The sequence below is a fragment of the Mesocricetus auratus genome, unplaced genomic scaffold (assembly GCF_017639785.1).
Source record: "Mesocricetus auratus isolate SY011 unplaced genomic scaffold, BCM_Maur_2.0 Super-Scaffold_100707, whole genome shotgun sequence".
In the NCBI taxonomy this organism is placed as follows: Eukaryota; Metazoa; Chordata; class Mammalia; order Rodentia; family Cricetidae; genus Mesocricetus; species Mesocricetus auratus.
Genome location: NW_024429269.1, coordinates 2,432,792 through 2,451,214, shown reverse-complemented (window position 1 = coordinate 2,451,214; position 18,423 = coordinate 2,432,792). Strand labels below are relative to the sequence as shown.

At 49.8% G+C, this 18,423-nt stretch overlaps 1 protein-coding gene and 1 long non-coding RNA gene across 2 annotated transcripts; one reads left to right on the top strand and one right to left on the bottom strand.

Moving 5' to 3' along the window:
• Nucleotides 1-226: 226 nt before the first annotated feature.
• Nucleotides 227-13,844, top strand: Clu (clusterin). The gene is made up of 9 exons (XM_013117285.3): nucleotides 227-362; nucleotides 3,087-3,216; nucleotides 5,057-5,205; nucleotides 6,462-6,632; nucleotides 7,191-7,602; nucleotides 8,896-9,000; nucleotides 12,112-12,341; nucleotides 13,149-13,324; nucleotides 13,605-13,844. Exons 2-9 carry the CDS (start codon nucleotides 3,123-3,125, stop codon nucleotides 13,612-13,614), a joined length of 1,347 nt encoding a protein of 448 aa, XP_012972739.1. The 5' UTR covers nucleotides 227-362; nucleotides 3,087-3,122; the 3' UTR covers nucleotides 13,615-13,844.
• LOC121137814 lies at nucleotides 1,203-1,917 on the bottom strand. Its single transcript, XR_005875084.1, has 2 exons — nucleotides 1,853-1,917; nucleotides 1,203-1,559 (listed from the first exon to the last, which is right to left on the bottom strand). It is a non-coding gene; the product is annotated as an uncharacterized LOC121137814 (long non-coding RNA).
• Nucleotides 13,845-18,423: the final 4,579 nt, after the last annotated feature.

Here is an 18,423-nt window from a genome sequence, read left to right as displayed (position 1 = left end):
GGGATTGGGCCAGAGTAGTGTAGCCCTCTTCTCCTAAGGCTCTTCTGTTAGAGCCTGGCCGTGAGGCCTTCGATAGCACGCAGGGAAGAGAGCAGACACCAATCTACGGTCCCTCTGGCACCAGCAGGGTTATTTGTGATGCCCATGCGCCCCCCGGTGCCCCCCGCCGAGTGCTGCACCTCCCACCCCCACCGCCAGGCTTCCCGAAAGCTCCTGGTGCATTCCCCGGCATTCTCTGGGCATGAGTCATGCAGGTTTGCAGCCAGCCCCGAAGGGGGTGTACTTGAGCCGAGCACTATAAATAGGGCTCTTCCCTGGTGCTCAGCACCAGGAGGAGCGCACTGGAGCGACGCGGCAGACCGGTGAGACATCCGCCACACCGGGAGGGATGGGAGGACAGGGGCAGCAGCTAGGTGGAGAGATGGTGCAGCCGTGGGGAAGTGGGAGGAGGACAGAATTCCATCAGCAGGCTGCCGAGGCTCGGGTAAAATTGCACCGGGGCTGTACCCTGGCTCAGACTCCGGAGTCCCCGTGTTCATTAGCCCGGATCACAATTTAAAGGCTGTTCAATAGGCTGCATGCAAAGATCTTCCTTTTGCAAAAATGGGGAAACTGAGGGTTGGAAGTCTGCATTGCGTTGCGGGAGGCACAGGGGCGTGAATGGCTTGCGCACTGCGAGCAGGTGCGGACCTTGGTGGCGGCTGATGTCTTACACGCCTGAGTCACCGTGTTTGCACCTCCCTTCCAGCTCCTGGGACAGCACATAATAAATAAGAGGTGTGTTTAAGGACACGCTGCAGCTATCCAGTCCTGCTTACCAGAGGGCTGAATTCATTCAGTCCTTCAGAGATATGCTCCATCAGGCCTGAGACGTCTGATCCCACAGGATCGTTTTATAGATGGTAATCTGAGGCCTGGAGGGAATTAGAGAAAGATCCAGCCTCCAACGTTATACGAATGAGAACTGAAGCTCGCTGGCTTTCCAGAATTTCTGGACCCCATTTTTAAAACTGCTACTGCTGCTGTTTTAAAGGAAGAAGTTAGAAATTCAAGCATCTATGCAGGTTCTGTAACAGGAAGCTCATGAGGGTACAATTTTAGTTGCCCAACCTTGTGAGAATAATAAAATAAACTGCAAATGTTAGTCAATGGAATACTAGACAGCCACAAATGTGTGACTTCAAAGAATATTGGAAAGCAGGACCTATAAAGGGATGGTTTATAAAAATGCGTTGGAGGAAATGGGGGAAATAGGCCACACGGGAAGAGGCGGTGTTGTCCCGTGAGATAAGGAGGTCCCTGGCCCTGGTGGGGCTCATCCTCTCCGGGCAGTTGGCAGGCAGGCAGTAGGCCGGCCTCCAAATGATGAGAGGAAGTGAGTCAGTGTAAGGGAGGGCGCCCGGCTGTGTGGCATTGTCCTTGGACCAACAGCACACAGCACCTGGAAGCTTGAGAGGCAAGCAGATTCTGCCCCGCAGACAGCATTGTCACCAGATGGTCTCAGGGAGTCTGTTCTTAGATTTACAGAGCCGTGGGTCCATCGGCCGCTTCTCTGAGGTCTGTGTCAGGTCCAGTTTGCGGATATAGAAAGCAAGACAGAGAGACTGATGTCAAGGAAAGAATATTAAAATGAGGCTTTGGGGGGCCCGGCTCTTATCCTGGGGTGGCCACTGGCTTACAGGGTGTCTTGGGAACCTAGCTGGTCCCTAGGCTTTGGCACTCTGGTTGAAGTGAGAGGTTGGGTGTAAGAGTGACTGTCCCTTTCTTATCTGGGAGCTTGGTGGCTCTCCAGGCCCCAGGTCTCCTTTGGTGGGTCCCAGGCCCACTGAGGCTCCTCTTGAAACTGCCTCACCTCCCAGCCAATGGTCTTCCTTGGCTACCCTGCCCTGATTCTGGGCACAATACGATCCTCTGTTCAGAACCCAGTTGCTGAATGGAGTTTCCAAGTTACACTTGAGGTTTCTCCCACCTACAGGTGACTTCACTTCTGATGTGACAAAGGGCCTGTCCCTGCCTGAGGCATTTCAGGGCTCGGTGAGCCTGTGAGACCAGGACCTTAATAGTGGAGCTGAAACCAGGCTGGTCCAGCTGCCCACCCACCACTGGGAAAGTGCCCGTCTCTCCTCCCATGTAGCTCCTCTGCCCGTGTCCATAATTACACCTCAGCGGAGGCCTTCTTTATTAATGATCTACCCAGTGTTCCCGTGGGCCTGTCCAGCTGAGAGCACGTTTTAAAGTGAGCCATTTCAGGAAGAAAGACCACTCCCCCTCCTCTGTTCCAGTGGCTATGGGAAGTTGGTGAGCCAGATAAGCCATTTTTGGGCGGGGTTAGAGATACAAGGTGTGTGTGTGAGAGAGAGTGAGAGAGAGAGAGAGAGAGAGAGAGAGTGTGTGTGTGTGTGTGTGTGTGTGCACGCACACATGCATGTGCCTTTTTATGCAACCAATCCAGCTTCTGGGAAAGGATCCATTGTGTAATACTGGGGCTTCAGCCTGTGTCCCCTGGCTCGGGGCAGCCAGCCCAGCGGTGGCAGGGGCACCTTGGCAGAGCACTCTGGTTCAGGCTTAGAGGGAACAGGCATGTGAAAGGGATTTGCTGGAGACAATGGGCCTGTCCTCCTGAAGGGGCTTTCATGGGGACCCATTGCTAATCCCCGTTTTGTCTTCCTCGCCCTGGCTCTGCTTTCTAAGCAGCCCTTCCCTCCTCATTTTGCCTCTTTACCACACCCCACACACTAGAATTCATCTTCAGCCTGGCACATGCCTCACCCAGAGAGAATCACATGGATTGAATTTGCTGTGCTGACTGAAGGGGGTGAATGCTGTCTCTGACTCCTGAAAAGCACATTTAGATAGCCCTGGGGACTCTGAGGGACCGGGATGGAGTGAGGGTGCAGTCCCATTGAAGGAGATAGGAGAGGGATGCTTTTATTATTTTATCACAGTAATTCCAGCTGAGGGCGCAGATGAGGGCCACCGGTTCTAATCCTACTCCATCTCCTTTTCTCAGGGAGCTGTGGCAGGCCGCAGGAAACCTGTAAGCTGCCCGGCTGTTTCCATGATGCTCTCCTGTTCTTTCCAAACAGACCTGCTAGGACTCCTGACCCAGAGGAGGCCGCACCATGAAGATTCTCCTGTTGTGCGTGGGGTTACTGCTGACCTGGGACAATGGCATGGTCCTGGGAGAGCAGGAGGTCTCTGACAATGAGCTACAGGGTAAGTAGACTCAGTAGACTCTGGTGAAGGTGGGGCCAGGGGCAGGGCCACCCCTCCAAGCTCAGTCCCCAAGTGCTGAGGGCTATTTTCATTCTGCACCCCGGGGTTGTTCCTGTCCCCCTGCTCCATTCTCTCCGAGTCTCTAAGCTCCTGCTTTGGCTTTGTGTGGTCAGGTCCCTTCTAGACATTGACCCCTATGTCCCAAGCTACTCTTTCATTCCTTCCTGGTCCCCTCACCTGGCTGTCTTCCTTTTCCTCTCAAAACTGTGCCTGGGCCATTTGAAACTTTGTCAGTCTCCACTTTGTATGACATCCAGAGTTCTCACCCAGGTGTCCCCAAACCTATCCCCCTGGAAACCTGGTCCCACCCGTGTCCTACTCTGGTAAGAACAGTACAATCCAACATGAAGTAATCATCTGAGATCACCCTCTCCTCCCCCATCTCCCACCCCCTCCTCCCCATCTTTCAAGGCTGTCCCCAAAACCTGCTTTTCCTCCTTCCTTCTCTCCCAACCTCTTGCTTGTTTGCTGACCAGTTCTGTGGGGTTTTCACTTAGAAAACCCAGATATTTGGATCAGGCCTGGGTGTTATACTCTGCCCTATACTCTCTAATTCAGTTCTCAACAATCCTAATGCTGCGACACTTTAATACAGTTCCTCATGTTTTGGTGACTCCCGACCATGAAATTATTTTCACTGCTACTTCATAACTGTAGTTTTGCTGTTATGAATCGTGATGTAAATATCTGATATGCAGTTGTATCTGATATGTGACTCCTTGGAAACGGTCATTTGACACCCCCCCCCAGAGGAGTCTTGACCCAAGGTTGAGAACCGCTGCTGTTCTTGATCTCATCACTCTGCGCCAGCTTTACTGAGATATGATTGACACATAAAACGATGTATTACATAATACAACCTGATGCTCTGATATTGATATGCATGGTAAAATGATTGCCATTATCAAGCTATTAGTATCCATCACCTCACCTTATTGTTGTAGTTCAGACACTTAAAATATATTGTCTTAGCACACTACAAAGGGTAGAACACAGTATTATTAACCCTGGGCACCACTTGTACCATGGACCTCTGGGCTTTCTCATGCTGTATAATTGAGACTTCACGTCCCTTTCTCAGCAGTCCCTACCCCCCACTTCCCTCCTCATCCATGTGTTTGACAGCGGCCTCAGGAGATGGAACACATTTGAGGTGTGGGAAATGGTGCTTGACACAGGACAAGTACCCAGTAAGTGCTGCCGCTGTGACATGATGTGTCATTGCCTCCGTCACCTGGTGCTGTGCCTTGGTTACAGTCTCCATGGTGACTGCAGCTCTTCATTTATCTTCCTGTCTCCATGGTGTCCTGTGCCATTTCGTTCCTGTCCCCGTCACCTGGCACTGTGCACAAAGACTGGGTTAAACTGAACTCCAGAGAAATCTATATCCCAAACAACAGACTTCTATTGTATCTTGACACTTAAAAGATTAACTATCACTTTTTTCTCCTGTCCTTGAAATATCCTTTGTGGCCGTTGGCTCCCCACGGTGGTGTGGTAGGGGCCAGACATAGTACGACTGCCGTTCTCTGTCCTACTCCTGTGGTTTGTGTTTCTGAGCTGTGGGGTGGCATCTGCTATGAGCCCTGTGATGAGACACAGAGGCAGGACCGAGACTGTAGCAGCTGCCACTGACTTGGGATGGTGGTGGTTATATCTCAATTAGACTGCCCTGACAGGCCCCACCAGGGCAGGGTTTTCTCATAGTCCCTCTAGCTCCCAAGCTATTTCTCCAGCCATTTCTTCCTCTCAACTCATTCTACCTTTCTTTCTCTCATAGAAATGTCCAGTCAAGGGAGCAAGTACATTAATAAGGAAATTCAAAATGCCGTCCAGGGAGTGAAACAGATAAAGACCCTCATAGAAAAAACCAATGCAGAGCGCAAGTCACTGCTCAACAGTTTAGAGGAAGCCAAGAAGAAGAAAGAGGTAGGGCCAAGACTTGACTGGGCCCTGGTCCTCCCTGCTGGAGGGGAGGACGGCGATGTGGTGGGCAGATGTCTTGTGGGGTTGCCATGGTGTCCTAGCACAATCTTTGCAAGGCTTCCCCAAAGCTGGGCTAGACCCAGGAAGCAGGGAAAGCACATTTGCCTGTGAAAGCCTCAGGGCTGAGGTCTTGGATCTGGTTTCCTTGCAAGTCCAGTCCAGGGCCTGAAGCCCAGATTCATTTCAATAGATTTTTCTAATCCTTGTTGAGGGTAGGGCATGGTGTGGGACTTGGGTGGAGGGTAGATCATGGCAGCATCTGGCTACTCTGCTCTACTCTTTTCTTTTGTATTTAAAGTTAATGTAAAATCTTTGTAATCTATCCTGGACACCCACCTATCCTCACTTAGCCACAAGGGGGCAGGTTTAAGACCCTTAGTAGAAGCCTGAAGCTGTGGATAGTACCAGGCTCTCTACATACGTGTTTGTGTACCCATTTATAATAATGCTTAATTTATAAATTACAGACAGTAAGATATGAACAACAACAACATAGAACAATTATAATCTTATATCATAGAGGAAGTTATGCAGATGTATTTCACTCGCAAAATACCTTAATTTCTCATGGTCCATGATACTAATTTTAGAGTGTGGTAGACAATGAGTAGGTAAGACCACTGACAATTGGGGCTGCTGTTATCATTTGTTTAACTTGTCTTCTACATTTGAGCATCTTAGTTGGTTCTGGTGCACACACACACACACACAGTGGAATTTATACATATATCCATCATTCATACACATTTATTTTCCACATGTATATGTAGAAGTACATCTGCTGTAAACTAGTATCTCTTCAGGCATTGGATATAACATTTTTATTTTGGCAATCTCTAGAGCCAATGACTGGGCCAGGGGCATGGTAATGAGTTTGATGGTTGATGTGACTTCTGTTTTCATAGCTTTGATTTGCATGTCAGGGGCCACAGCTATACCAGAAAGGCGAGACTATGTCTTTGGGCAGATGAGAAGAGGAAGGGAGGTGGAAGGGAGAGGTAGAGCCTGAGGCAGAGAAGTCAGGGAAAGCTTAGGGAACAGCTGGGCCTTGAAAGGTAAGAGGCTGCTGAGAGCCCAGCAGGGGCAGCGAGACATGTGGGGTAGAGCAAAGATGAAGGCGGCACTAGCACACTGTCCGTAGGCCAGGGAGGCCTGCCGGGGCTCTGTGCAGCTCCCCTGACCTTGTTATCTTCCTGAAGGATGCTCTAGATGACACCAGGGATTCTGAAATGAAACTGAAGGCGTTCCCGGAAGTGTGCAATGAGACCATGATGGCCCTCTGGGAAGAGTGTAAGCCCTGCCTGAAGCAGACCTGCATGAAGTTCTATGCACGTGTCTGCAGAAGCGGCTCTGGTCTGGTTGGCCACCAGGTGAGGAGGAGACACCCAGGCCTGGGCTCTGGATGGGGAAATGTGGAGAATCCACGAACTAGGCCTCCTTCCACATGCTGGATACAGTTGACTAGCGTGGCATGACGACTTGCCTTTCTAGCATCATGGCTGATTGGTGATGTCTGACATGAATGCAGATGTAAACAACCACACAGGTGTGCTTGGCATCTCTTAGGAGACCTTTAGCTAGCTGGGTAAAATGGCCTCATGGTATGGCAGGATCCTGTGCTCATCTAGGGGGAAGGAATTAAGAATATTTAGTATGTTAGCATTGATTCTATCTCTGCCTGTGAGCTCCACAAGGCTGGGACTCAGTAAGATTCACTGTTTCCCGAAGGCTGACCAGCTAAGTGGGTGTGGCTGTCCTCTGTGGCCAAAGATGCCAGGGGACTGTCTTGAAGTGATGAGGGGTAGATGGAGCGGTCCTAGCTGATAGGGTACTCAGGAGAACAGTGGGGACTTGGGTCGCCGGCTATGTGATAAGTGGAGGACGAGGCCGGAGTCAACACCTCCTTACTGTGCTCCTCTGGGCCCCAGCTGGAGGAGTTTCTGAATCAGAGTTCACCCTTCTACTTCTGGATGAACGGCGACCGCATCGATTCCCTGATGGAGAGCGACCGACAGCAGAGCCAAGCCCTAGATGCCATGCAGGACAGCTTTACCCGGGCGTCTGGAATCATGGACACACTTTTCCAGGACCGCTTCTTCACCCACGAGCCCCAGGACGCCCACTACTTCTCACCCTTCGCCTTTCCACACAGGAGGCCTCATTTCCTATATCCCAAGTCCCGCTTGATCCGTAGCCTCCTCCCTCTCTCCCACTATGGGCCCCTGAGCTTCCACGACATGTTCCAGCCTTTCCTCGAGATGATACACCAGGCGCAACAGGCCATGGATGTCCAGTTCCACAGCCCAGCCTTCCAGTTCCCGGACATGGATTTGTTAAGAGGTCAGAAAATGCTTGCTTTCTTACCTCCCAGATGTTTAGGCTCTTCCAGGGCTTGGTGTGTGCTGTTTTTATGTTCCCAGCTGCCCTATAGGCTCACATTCTCTCCATGTATAGGGTAAAGGAGCTAGGACAGAGGGTAAAGGAATGCAGATGACAAATGGGGTCTAGTTCAATTTAGCACCACAGAGATCGGAGTCTTACCAGGATTTGGTGGTGCACACCTTTAATCTCGACACTCAGGAGGCAGAGGTAGGTGGATCTTTGTGAGTTCAAGGCCAGCCTGATCTACAAAGTGTGTTCCAGGACAGCCACAAGGGTGACACAGAGAAACCCTGTCTTGCAAAACGAGAGAGAGAGAGAGAGAGAGAGACAGACAGACAGACAGACAGACAGACAGACAGAGACAGAGACAGAGACAGAGACAGATACAGACAGAGAGAGGAGACAGAGACAGAGACAGAGACAGAGAGAGAGAGATTTGGAGCCTGTGTTCTTTTGTTCTTTGTAGCCAATGCAGAGTGTGACCTGGCCTGTGCCTCCTACAGAATCACAGCTTTTTTCTTAGGGACTCCTGAGGGTGTGCTTTGGGAAGCCTGTCCTTCCAGGCATGAACTGTATTACAGCCTTTCTCTCCCCCACCTTTTTTTTGTTGTTGTTTTTTTTGTTTTTTCGAGACAGGGTTTCTCTGTGGCTTTGGAGGCTGTCCTGGAACTAGCTGTTGTAGACCAGGCTGGTCTCAAACTCATGGAAATCCACCTGCCTCTGCCTCCCGAGTGCTTGGATTAAAGGCGTGTGCCACCAATGCCCGGCTGCCTTTCTCTCCCTTAAAGAAGATGTTCATGGCCTTGACCTTAGTATGCAATGTCTGTAGGAATAAAACGTAACATGGACAGAGGAAGCTATTGTCTGAGAAGCAACATTCTCCGTCAGAGATTTGGGTCCTAACACTATGTTCTACGTGGTGTGGTGTGCACCATGGGGCTTGATGGCCAGTTAAGGAGTACCACCAGCCAAGGAGAATGACGAACAGAGTGTGCTGTGATACCAGAAGGCACACAGCTGGGGGAATGTGGCGGAGAGAGCTCCTCAGATGGAGACAGTGGGAGCATAGGCCGTACCTGCTGAAGAGCCATGGGGGCATTCTCTGGGAGCCACAGGGAAGTCCCGTGTGCACAGGGAAACAATCACCAGCATCTTCCCCTAACCACAGGGCTGAGCAGAGGTGTTGTGTGGGCTTCCTTCCAAAGTTCTGCGTGCCTCAGTCTGTCTCTTTCTCCCCTCACATGTGTCCAGAAGGTGAAGATGACCGTGCAGTGTGCAAGGAGATCCGCCACAACTCCACAGGATGCCTGAAGATGAAGGGCCAGTGTGAGAAATGCCAGGAGATCTTGTCTGTGGGTGAGTGGATGACCATTCTATAATCTGGCGCTGTGGTCATCTGACTTTGGGTCACCAGGGACTCACTGGCACTGCCATCCTTCAGAGACTAGCTCTCTGTCTGTGAGCTCTGGTCCCTGGGAGAGTCCTCACTCTGGTGCACAGCCTACTGTCCTCATGTCTAGAGTTAGGTCCATTATTTGGGAGCTAGAGTAGAACCCAGCGCCTTATACCTGCTGGGCAAGTGTTCTACCACTGAGCCACAGCCATTGTACTTAGAGCCAAGTCCAGATTGTTCTAACATAGGTGAGGTGTATCTAAAGCACCTACCATGTTGGTGGCCCATGGTAAACCCACAGCTCACAGTGGGTGTCATCATAGAATTTGACAACAGTCACCACCAATCCACAACTTGTTCCCCTGGTTACTTTGTCCACAGTGCCAAGTGTAGTAGGCAGTAGGCCCTGCTTTTCTTCTTCTTCTTCTTCTTCTTCTTCTTCTTCTTCTTCTTCTTCTTCTTCTTCTTCTTCTTCTTCTTCTTCTTCTTCTTCTTCTTCTTCCTTCTCCTTCTCCTTCTCCTTCTCCTTCTCCTTCTCCTTCTCCTTCTCCTTCTCCTTCTCCTTCTCCTTCTTCTTCTTCTTTCTTCTAGGACAGGCACTTTGCTTAACAGCATTCACCACGTTCCAGGCACTGTTGTAAACCCCACACAGATGTTTGCTCACCCTTCAGAATGACATTGTGAGCTGGGTATAGCTCTTTCCATCCAGTGGAATGGCTAAGTGGCTTACCTAAGATTAGGAGACATGAGATATCTCACTTAGGCTGTGCTCATGGATAGCACCCTGGCTTTCTCCCTGAGGACCCCGAGCTATGTCCTTGCGACAATGGTCCTTGAAATCCTGGCCATGTTCTTTTTGGTGGATTAATCCCCAGAAGAGGAAACACTTTCCTTCATCAGTTCCCCTGGAAAGCTGGGTATGATGGTACTCCCCTATAACCCCAGCACTTGGGAGGCTGAGGTAGGAGGATGGGGAGTTCAAGGCCAGTCTTGGTTACATAGTGAGATTCTGTCTCAAAGAAAACAAAACAAAACACAAGCAAAATCAAAACTCTCCCTTGAAGTTTTATCAGGTCTGGCTATCAATCAAATGCCCCTGCTCTGAGCCCAGTTTTTACAGTGGTTCCCTGTCTTTGCAATGCTCCCTGATTAGGTTACAAAGGGTTGATCTTCCTTATCAACCCTGTGGTTTTACTGTTACTTCATACCTGTGGTTGACCAGGACAGGCCCAGAGTCTGGTTAAATATTCCTAGCCTCACTCCTGCAATGTTAGGAGCCTGTGCAAACAAACATTAGTGTTTTCAAAGGTTATGGTGTGAAATTTTAGACAAATATACTGCCATGCCTGCAGGCTCTCCCCAGGAGACTGTCAGGATAGTTGAATGACAGAGAGCCTGACCACAAGGAAGCCAGTCACTTATAGACTGGATTTCTTACAGCAGACTTAGTGATCCTGGACCACACACTCAGCAGTCACCACGTTCATCACCCATTAGCTCTTATCTGCAGTGCTTACAATTACATGGATAGGCTGAGCATTTAACAGCATCCTTGGCTTCCACCTGCCAGATGCCAAGAACAACCCTCCCTCCATTGTGATAATCAGAAATATCTTCAGAGCTTACAGAATATCCCCTGGTGGATAGCATTGTCCCAGGTTGAGAACCACTGTATGGCACCGTCTGGCCCCTCAAGGACTTTCCCTTGTTTGGAATATTTACTAGCAAGAATGTTCCGGTTATTCCTTGAAGATTTCTTCTCAACCTGGATTCCTGTTTTTTTGCCCCACACAGTTTATCTTATTCTAGTATGAATGATTGTAGCTGCACATTGCACCCAGAAGGCTCTCTTCTCTCTTGTCTTGCTTTGGTTTCATATAGCCACTCTTGAATGTTTTAAAATAATGGAGGGGGAGGGACAACTGGTCTTCAGAAGGCGTGGACACTTCGTAGGTCCTAGAAACCCAACATCTGCAGTGCACTCAAGGACCAGAAGGGAAGATTGCGATTGTCCTGTTCTGCAGGAGCTCCCTGGCCAGCTATGGGTGGACAAGGACAGGCAACAATTGAGCCCCAGACCCCAAGCATGCATTTTGTAACCTATAGATTTCACCAGCTCTTCTAAAGCTCGGGTTCTGGGGGACCAGAATCCCCAATTCTCTCAAACATGCTCAAAAATAAGCTTGAAGAATTTTCTGGAACCATAGTCTCAGAGGAGAAAGAGCTCAGGTTGAGGAGTTGAAGATGTGGGTTCAGTTCTAGTTCCACAACTTGTTTCTCCTCTAGATTTGGGTAAGTTTCTTACTTCTGGAAACTTGTTTTATTATTGATAAAATAAGAATTTTGATGCATATTTTGAGAGAAAAGGACGTCTGGAACACCTGATGTGTGCCTGGCACACAGTAGGTGCAGCTAAGTAAATTATGCTCCTCTTCTCTGTGGAGTGCCCAGTGCACAGTAGGTTTCTCCTGTTTGGAAATGCTCTTGGGAGGAACTAAGGCAGCGAGAGTAACTCCAGGTCTGAAAACACAGAGCAGTTGACATCAGGGCTTCCTGGAGCATGGTCAGCAGCACTGGGTCAAGTCACCAAGACTGGTCATGTCCACCACCTGGAGAGGACTCAGTTATGCTGCTCCGACACAGCTTAGCACAGCCACCATTGTTTTCCACAGCATGAAGGGAGCTGTGAGTGCCTTGGTGCCCAGTTGGGGAGAAATGTTTTGTGGGAATCATAAGAACTGGTTTGTGGCCGGGCGATGGTGGCGCACACCTTTAATCCCAGCACTCGGGAAGCAGAGGCAGGCGGATCTCTGTGAGTTTGAGGCCAGCCTGGTCTACCGAGCGAGTTCCAGGACAGCCTCTAAAACAATACAGAGAAACCCTGTCTTGAAAAAACAACAACAACAACAACAACAAAAAAAACAAAAACAAAAAAAAGAGAACTGGTTTGTGGACCTCCACTTAACAGTAGCTCTGTCTGCTTCAGTTGCCAGCAGCAGAAGCTGGCTCCCAAGGGCATTTTCTTCACCCTTTAACTTTCCCTTCACGCTTCTGTTTCTTTCCCCTCTGGACAGACTGTTCAGCCAACAACCCCGCACAGGCTCACCTGCGCCAGGAGCTGAACGACTCCCTCCAGGTGGCCGAGAGGTTGACCCAGCGATACAACGAGCTGCTCCATTCCCTCCAGACCAAGATGCTCAATACCTCATCCCTGCTGGAGCAGCTGAACGAGCAGTTCAACTGGGTGTCCCAGCTGGCTAACCTCACACAGGGCGAGGACCAGTACTACCTTCGCGTCTCCACAGTGAGTGGTGTTCCAGTCACGTGCTTACGCTAGGCCCGTGTGTGGTCTAGGGATGACGTGTCTCTTAGGGGTGCAACGGTACAAAGGAACCACTCGAGAGCACCTGTGATTTCCACTGGCAGGGACTAGGGAAGCTCTGCTTGTTTTAGCATTGAAATGCCTTCACCCTTTTAGGTCAGATATGCAAGTCCTATTTCCAAGAGGAGGACATTGAGAGGTCTGTAGCTTACTAAGAATGGGGAACTTTGGACAGCTTCACTGGGTCATTGACTTGTCAGCTTGGCTGCAAAGCTGCTTTCTTACCCTGGGCTGCGTTAAGTGGCACATGAATCGATTCATTGTCAACTAGTGAGAACAGCTTCTTTTAGTGCTAGGAACCATCCCCCTCCACACACACACACCCTGCCACCCGAACCCTTTCAACCACAGACCCGTTAGCATTTGTACAACAAAGCAAACGTTGGGGCCAGGCAGCCTGTAAGCCAGCGTTGAAAAGCTGAGGCAGAAGGGTGGAGCGCGCTTGAGACCAGGCTGAATTATGTAGTGAGACCCTGTCTCAAACAAAGCAAAAACAAGAAAATAAGACAAGAGAAGAATAACACACTTGAGAAACAAGTTTCTGAAGTGCCTGGTCATTTTCAAACTGGGATGTTTTTGCTCTGAATTGTCTAGACATCTTGACTCGTGACAGATAACAGAATATCTGTCTTTGGTTGAAGGGGCAAGGAGAAGACCCATATCCTGTGACAAAGAAAGGCACGCTCTAAACATAATGTAGAGATGTCTCGCTTGCCTTCTTCTGCCTAGGTGACAACCCACTCTTCTGACTCAGAAGTCCCCTCCCGTGTCACTGAGGTGGTGGTGAAGCTGTTTGACTCTGACCCCATCACAGTGGTGTTACCAGAAGAAGTCTCCAAGGATAACCCTAAATTTATGGACACAGTGGCGGAAAAAGCGCTGCAGGAATACCGCAAGAGAAGCCGGTGAGTAGGCAGCCTTTCTGTGACCCTGAAGGACTGATAAACAAAACTTTTAGACCCTGGGAGGCTGGAAAGTCCTCAGGAGTCCAGACAATGAGCAGAGTGTGTATTCTGGGCACAGTGCCTATCTCTGTGACTGGAGCCCATGGTGAGCTACGAAAACCCTGGGAATTTTCCTTTCTTAGCTCTGGGAAATGCTTAACCTTGGTGGTAAGAACGTGGGCGTAGGTGGCTGTTTCTTGGGGGGGGGATATTGATTCCCTTCTCCATCCTCTTTCTTCAGAGCGGAATGAGACAGAAGCATTGCTTTCCCATATGTGGGGGCCTCTAGGAGTGAAGCCCCCCTCAGCTCCCTGAGGTTGCCATGGACCCCTAGAGAGCTCCGCATGTCCAGGCGAGTAGGCCGGGACCCCAGCAGCCTCTCCTCCCTTTGGATTCTGCACTCTAATGCCCGCACTTGCTGCTCCTGGGAAGAACTTCCCCCATGCAACTAATCCAATAAAGCTGCCTTGTGATCTGTGTCGCCCGGCCTGTTTTCATACCTGATTTTCTTGCTGGCTGCATGCCTTCGTTTGGTGTAGGGAAGAGACAGAGAAATCAACGTGTCAGTTGGTAAAGTGCTTGTCACGAACATGAGTTTGGTAAAGGCGGGCATGATGGCACATGCTGGTAACCTCAGTGTGTTCAAGGTGGAGGAAAGAGGGCCCTGGAGCTTGCTGGTGAGCTGGTCTCACCTGATCGGTGAGCCTTGGGTTCCAGGGAGACATCCCATCTCAAAATGCTTGGGTCGAGGGACTGGAGGAACAACACCCGTGGTTGACCTCTGGGCTCCAAATGCACGCAAAAGAAACCTTCAGAGTAAGGACTGAGATTGTAAAGGATGCACCATATAGTGGAGAGTAAAGAATACTCATGGCGGGTGGGGACACCCTGGCTTTGAGGGAGAGGCATGTCCCAATAAGAGTCTGAGGCAAATTCCTGAAGCAGGAAACTATTCCTTCCCATTTCAGCACTGTCCATGTGTCCTGACAGGGGCAGGAGAGTCTCCCAGACAATGCACTGAAAATCAAGGCAAAGAGAGCCGCCAGTAAGACACACGGGCGTTTTAAGGTGTTATCGTGGAAACTGGCCAGCAGGAGGCCGGACTAAGAGACAGTTTTCTATTTATTCGTAAGAACTTGGGACCCTGGGACACCTCCTGGACCATGGTGGTCTCTGGTCACTGCCTCTCCATACAATCTTTGCCTTTTTATTGGGTGTTTATTTCTCTGTGGTTTTAAATTCGTTCCTCCACAGCTCAGGCTGAGCGGTAGGTCAGCTGCAGTACCAGGTACTGCCAGCAGGTGGCACTGGCCAGCCATAGTCTACATCTCCATTGAGCACACGCAGTTTGTTCCTTGCAGGGATCTCAGGTCGTTGTGACACCGTAGAAACGACAGGGGTCACTTATTTGCAGTACTGAAGCTAGTAAATAGCAGCAGATTCAGGTACCAAGGGCCTTCACTGTGGCCTTATAGGTGCCAGGGCTTCTTCCAGCTAGTGTCCTAAGCAGATCTAGCCTTTACTAGGTGTTTTCTAGCAGACCTTGGTCAATCCATGATGCACGAAGAAGGTAAAGAGAAGGTGCAGGAAGGGCTTGGACCATCAGGGTCCAGCGCTGACCCTGCTGATGAAATAGCAAGCAGCACACAATGCGGAGAAATCTCACAAGTTTCTGTTTGCCTCTGCGCCGTTCGAACTCCAGTCCGTTTCACCTCTGATCCCAACATCCCCGTTGTGTTCCTCACTGACTATGACATTGCTTCATGACGACTGGGCAGCATCAGTGTTCGCACAGCTCTTCCTGTCAGAGCTCAGTGACTTATGACCCACCAGTGGCATCGACCACCTCTGGTTCAAGATGGACCCTGTCACAAGTGGATGAGGGTTCGTCTAGGGTTGGGATGGAGTTGTCACAGGTTGGGGTACCATAGTCAGCCTGCCCTCACTTGTACCTGCACCAGGCCCACTCGGTGATCTCATCTTTGCCTCCAGGCTCTAGGTGTCCTAAGGCACATCACAGGATGGGGGTAACTGGAGGGCCACTTCCCCCAGCTCATGTTCATAAGTGAACATGAATGCCATGGCATCTTTGCCAATGATGCTGTACGTGTAAGGCCACAGTGACACACTGACACCACTCCAGGAAAGGGTGCATTTTCAGATCAGCAGCCAATAGGTCTGAGAGGTAGGAGTTAGTTCTGGAAGCTGGCCCATGATGACCTTGACTGCCTTAAACACAACATGCTACTGCCTTACTCTGGCTGTGTGAAGACATCCTGTGTCTAGAAACACAGGTCAAGAGCATGGAACCAACACATACACAGGAGACTCCCTTTTGGGATTTTCTGGAGATGTCTGGACTTCTCTTGACCTCTGAAAGGTCCCGTCTCATGGAGACGACATCAAGACAAGGATGATGTTTGCAGCTCAGACATGTAGTGGCCCCCATAATGCCTGGCAGTGTTGCCCCTTTGTAGATTTCCATTCCAAGGTCTCCTTGGCCTGTGTGATTAGGCTTTTTGGAATGATTTTTCTGGCTTCCACTTTCCCATTCTTGTGATAGAATCCATATTGGACAAGACCTCAGGAAGGGACCTTACTTAAAAGGACCAGGGAACCTCACTCCTGAACCTGAAGCCAGCTATGGTTTATAGAGCTTGATGTCTGCTTCCTTCTCAGAGACATTCAAGGTCAGTTTTTTGTTTAGGCCACAGCAGGCATACATGTTAGGTGCCGGAGACAGCTTTAGGCCCAGTCCGGAGACCTACAAGAGGTCACCATGGAAGGACTAGAGAGGTCCCTTCCCGAGCTGTGTGTTCCGCTGTTGGTGAACTTTGATGGCTCTAACAGTCTGCCTTCCTTGACAGGTCACTGTGTCTTGTCTAAGGTTCCAAGGTGACAGAGCTAATCCATTCTCTAGTCTTAGTTACTTCCTATTGCTGTGATAAAATTACCCAGTAACAGCTACTCGAGGGAGAAGGAGCTGGCAGTTCCAGACACAGACTGGTGAGCCTTCATCTCCTCTAACAGTTTCACAACCATTCCCACCAGCTGGAGACCAAGGGCTCAGACAGGGGAGGAACTGCATACTTGGGCCACCATGCAGGTGGCCCGGACAACTTGTCTAAACTTGTCCTATCCCGAGCCAGACAGCCCAAGGCATAAGGGTCACTTGACTTCAGTCTTTAAGTGTCCTGCTCTTCAGGTCTGGCAAGAACCTCAGAGTAAAGAGCTGGGAGCCTCAGTGCTCACCCTGGCCCCTTTTCTCCAACTGCATACCCGAGGAGTATGGGGACAAGTGGGCATCTGAAAAGAAGTGTGGTTGGTCACCTCTGCCCCCAGATTTAGCTTGGAGAGCTGATACTGTGTTTTGATCCTAATGAACCCCCACCACACACACACACACACACACACACACACACACACACACACACACACACACACACACACCAGGAGGGCACCAGTCCTCATTGTACAACTGATTTTAATTTCTTTCATGCTCTAATGATTACTGCCCACTTGTTAGAGTCCAGGCTCATCAGACAGGAACACACAGAATTCCCACATCTGGAGAGGAGCCAGTGTTTGCCACCAGGGGATGGATGAGCTGGTTTCTGCTTTGGGTTCAGACAGAACCCAGCCAATGGGAACTTGGAGTAGAAGAAACAGAAGAAAGATGGGAGGGAGGAAAGGAGGATCTAGATCAGCAATGCCCTTGAGAACCCAACATAGGGGGACTCACAGGGGGACTCAGCATACATCACAGTGTCAAAAGGATGGTGCCATGATGGTCTTCTGGATGGATGGTCTTCAGGGGTCAAAAGACACCGGTGCAAAGAAAGAATAAATTACATTCATCAGAGGCTGAAACCCCGAAGGATACGCAGGTGTTCCGGCAACTGGAATGTGTTTTTCCAGAGCACTGGGTTGACTGAGCAACCCGGGAATTGAAGAATTAAGGAACTTGGAGGTTTCAGATTTACCCAGGGTCCAGAAGAGAGAGCTAGAGCTATGGGTGTTGGAAGCCTCTTGATTGTGTGCTGGGAATCAAACTTGGGTCCTCTACAAGAGCAGTGCATGCCCTTAAACTTTTGAGGACCGAGGCCTCATTGCCTATACGTCTTGAATAGAATGCTCAATCCATAGGGTTTAAGAATTGGATGTAAACTATCTAAATGCATGCTGTAAAGGGTGCTTCTGTCTCCAGCAGTAGGGGATGCTCCCCGGGCTGCTACTTGGCTACAGCTTTCTGATGAAAAAAAAAAAACATTTTTAGGATGAGTCACTATGAAGTGAAGTTGGAATTGAGTAAGTAAAGGAAAGTTCTGGACTTGTTAAGAAGACAGTGCAGGCTTTAGTTTAAGCATGGGTATGGAGACAGACAAACACTTAAGAACAGACATTTGAGGAAGTGAGGGCTTTTCAAAGGACTGGAGTCACTGGGATTTTGGATAGCCCCCTTTATGAGCAAACTTAATGGGAGGTTATTTATGAGTTCAAGTGGGGTGGGAGATTTTTTGTGTGGATTTCCCCCAGAATGGGGTTCACCTCTTTTTGTCCTTTATGGGGTTTTCCAGATGTGTCATGGCATCAAATGAATAACGGGGAAGGCAATCTTGCAAGCCCAGTGGTGGCAAGCTGCCATCATAGTGAAGCCAAGGACAGTCGGTGAGCATTTGGGTCAGCGATGTTAGTCACGGCTGGCCTCGGGTGGTCTTCTTCACAGATCAGTGTTTCACTATCAGGCAGCTCTGTGATCTCGTTTTTCTTAAAGCAGCAAGTCATGGCCCTTTCCCCCATGCCTATGCAGCCTGTCACATTCCTCTCACTGTAGATGAGTTTAAAGACCTTGCCTTATGTAGTGCTCTGAGATGTTGACAGGTTTCTTCACTTCCCTGAGCCTCAGTTTCCTCTTTTGTGGAAGGGCAGGGGTGGGGTGATTTAGACCTGGTTATTTCTAATGCCTCAGGTTTAGTTTGCTATTATTTTAATTTACTTGTGTAGATGCATGTGTGGGTTTGCACACATGAGTACAAATACCCAGGGTCCAGAAGAGAGAG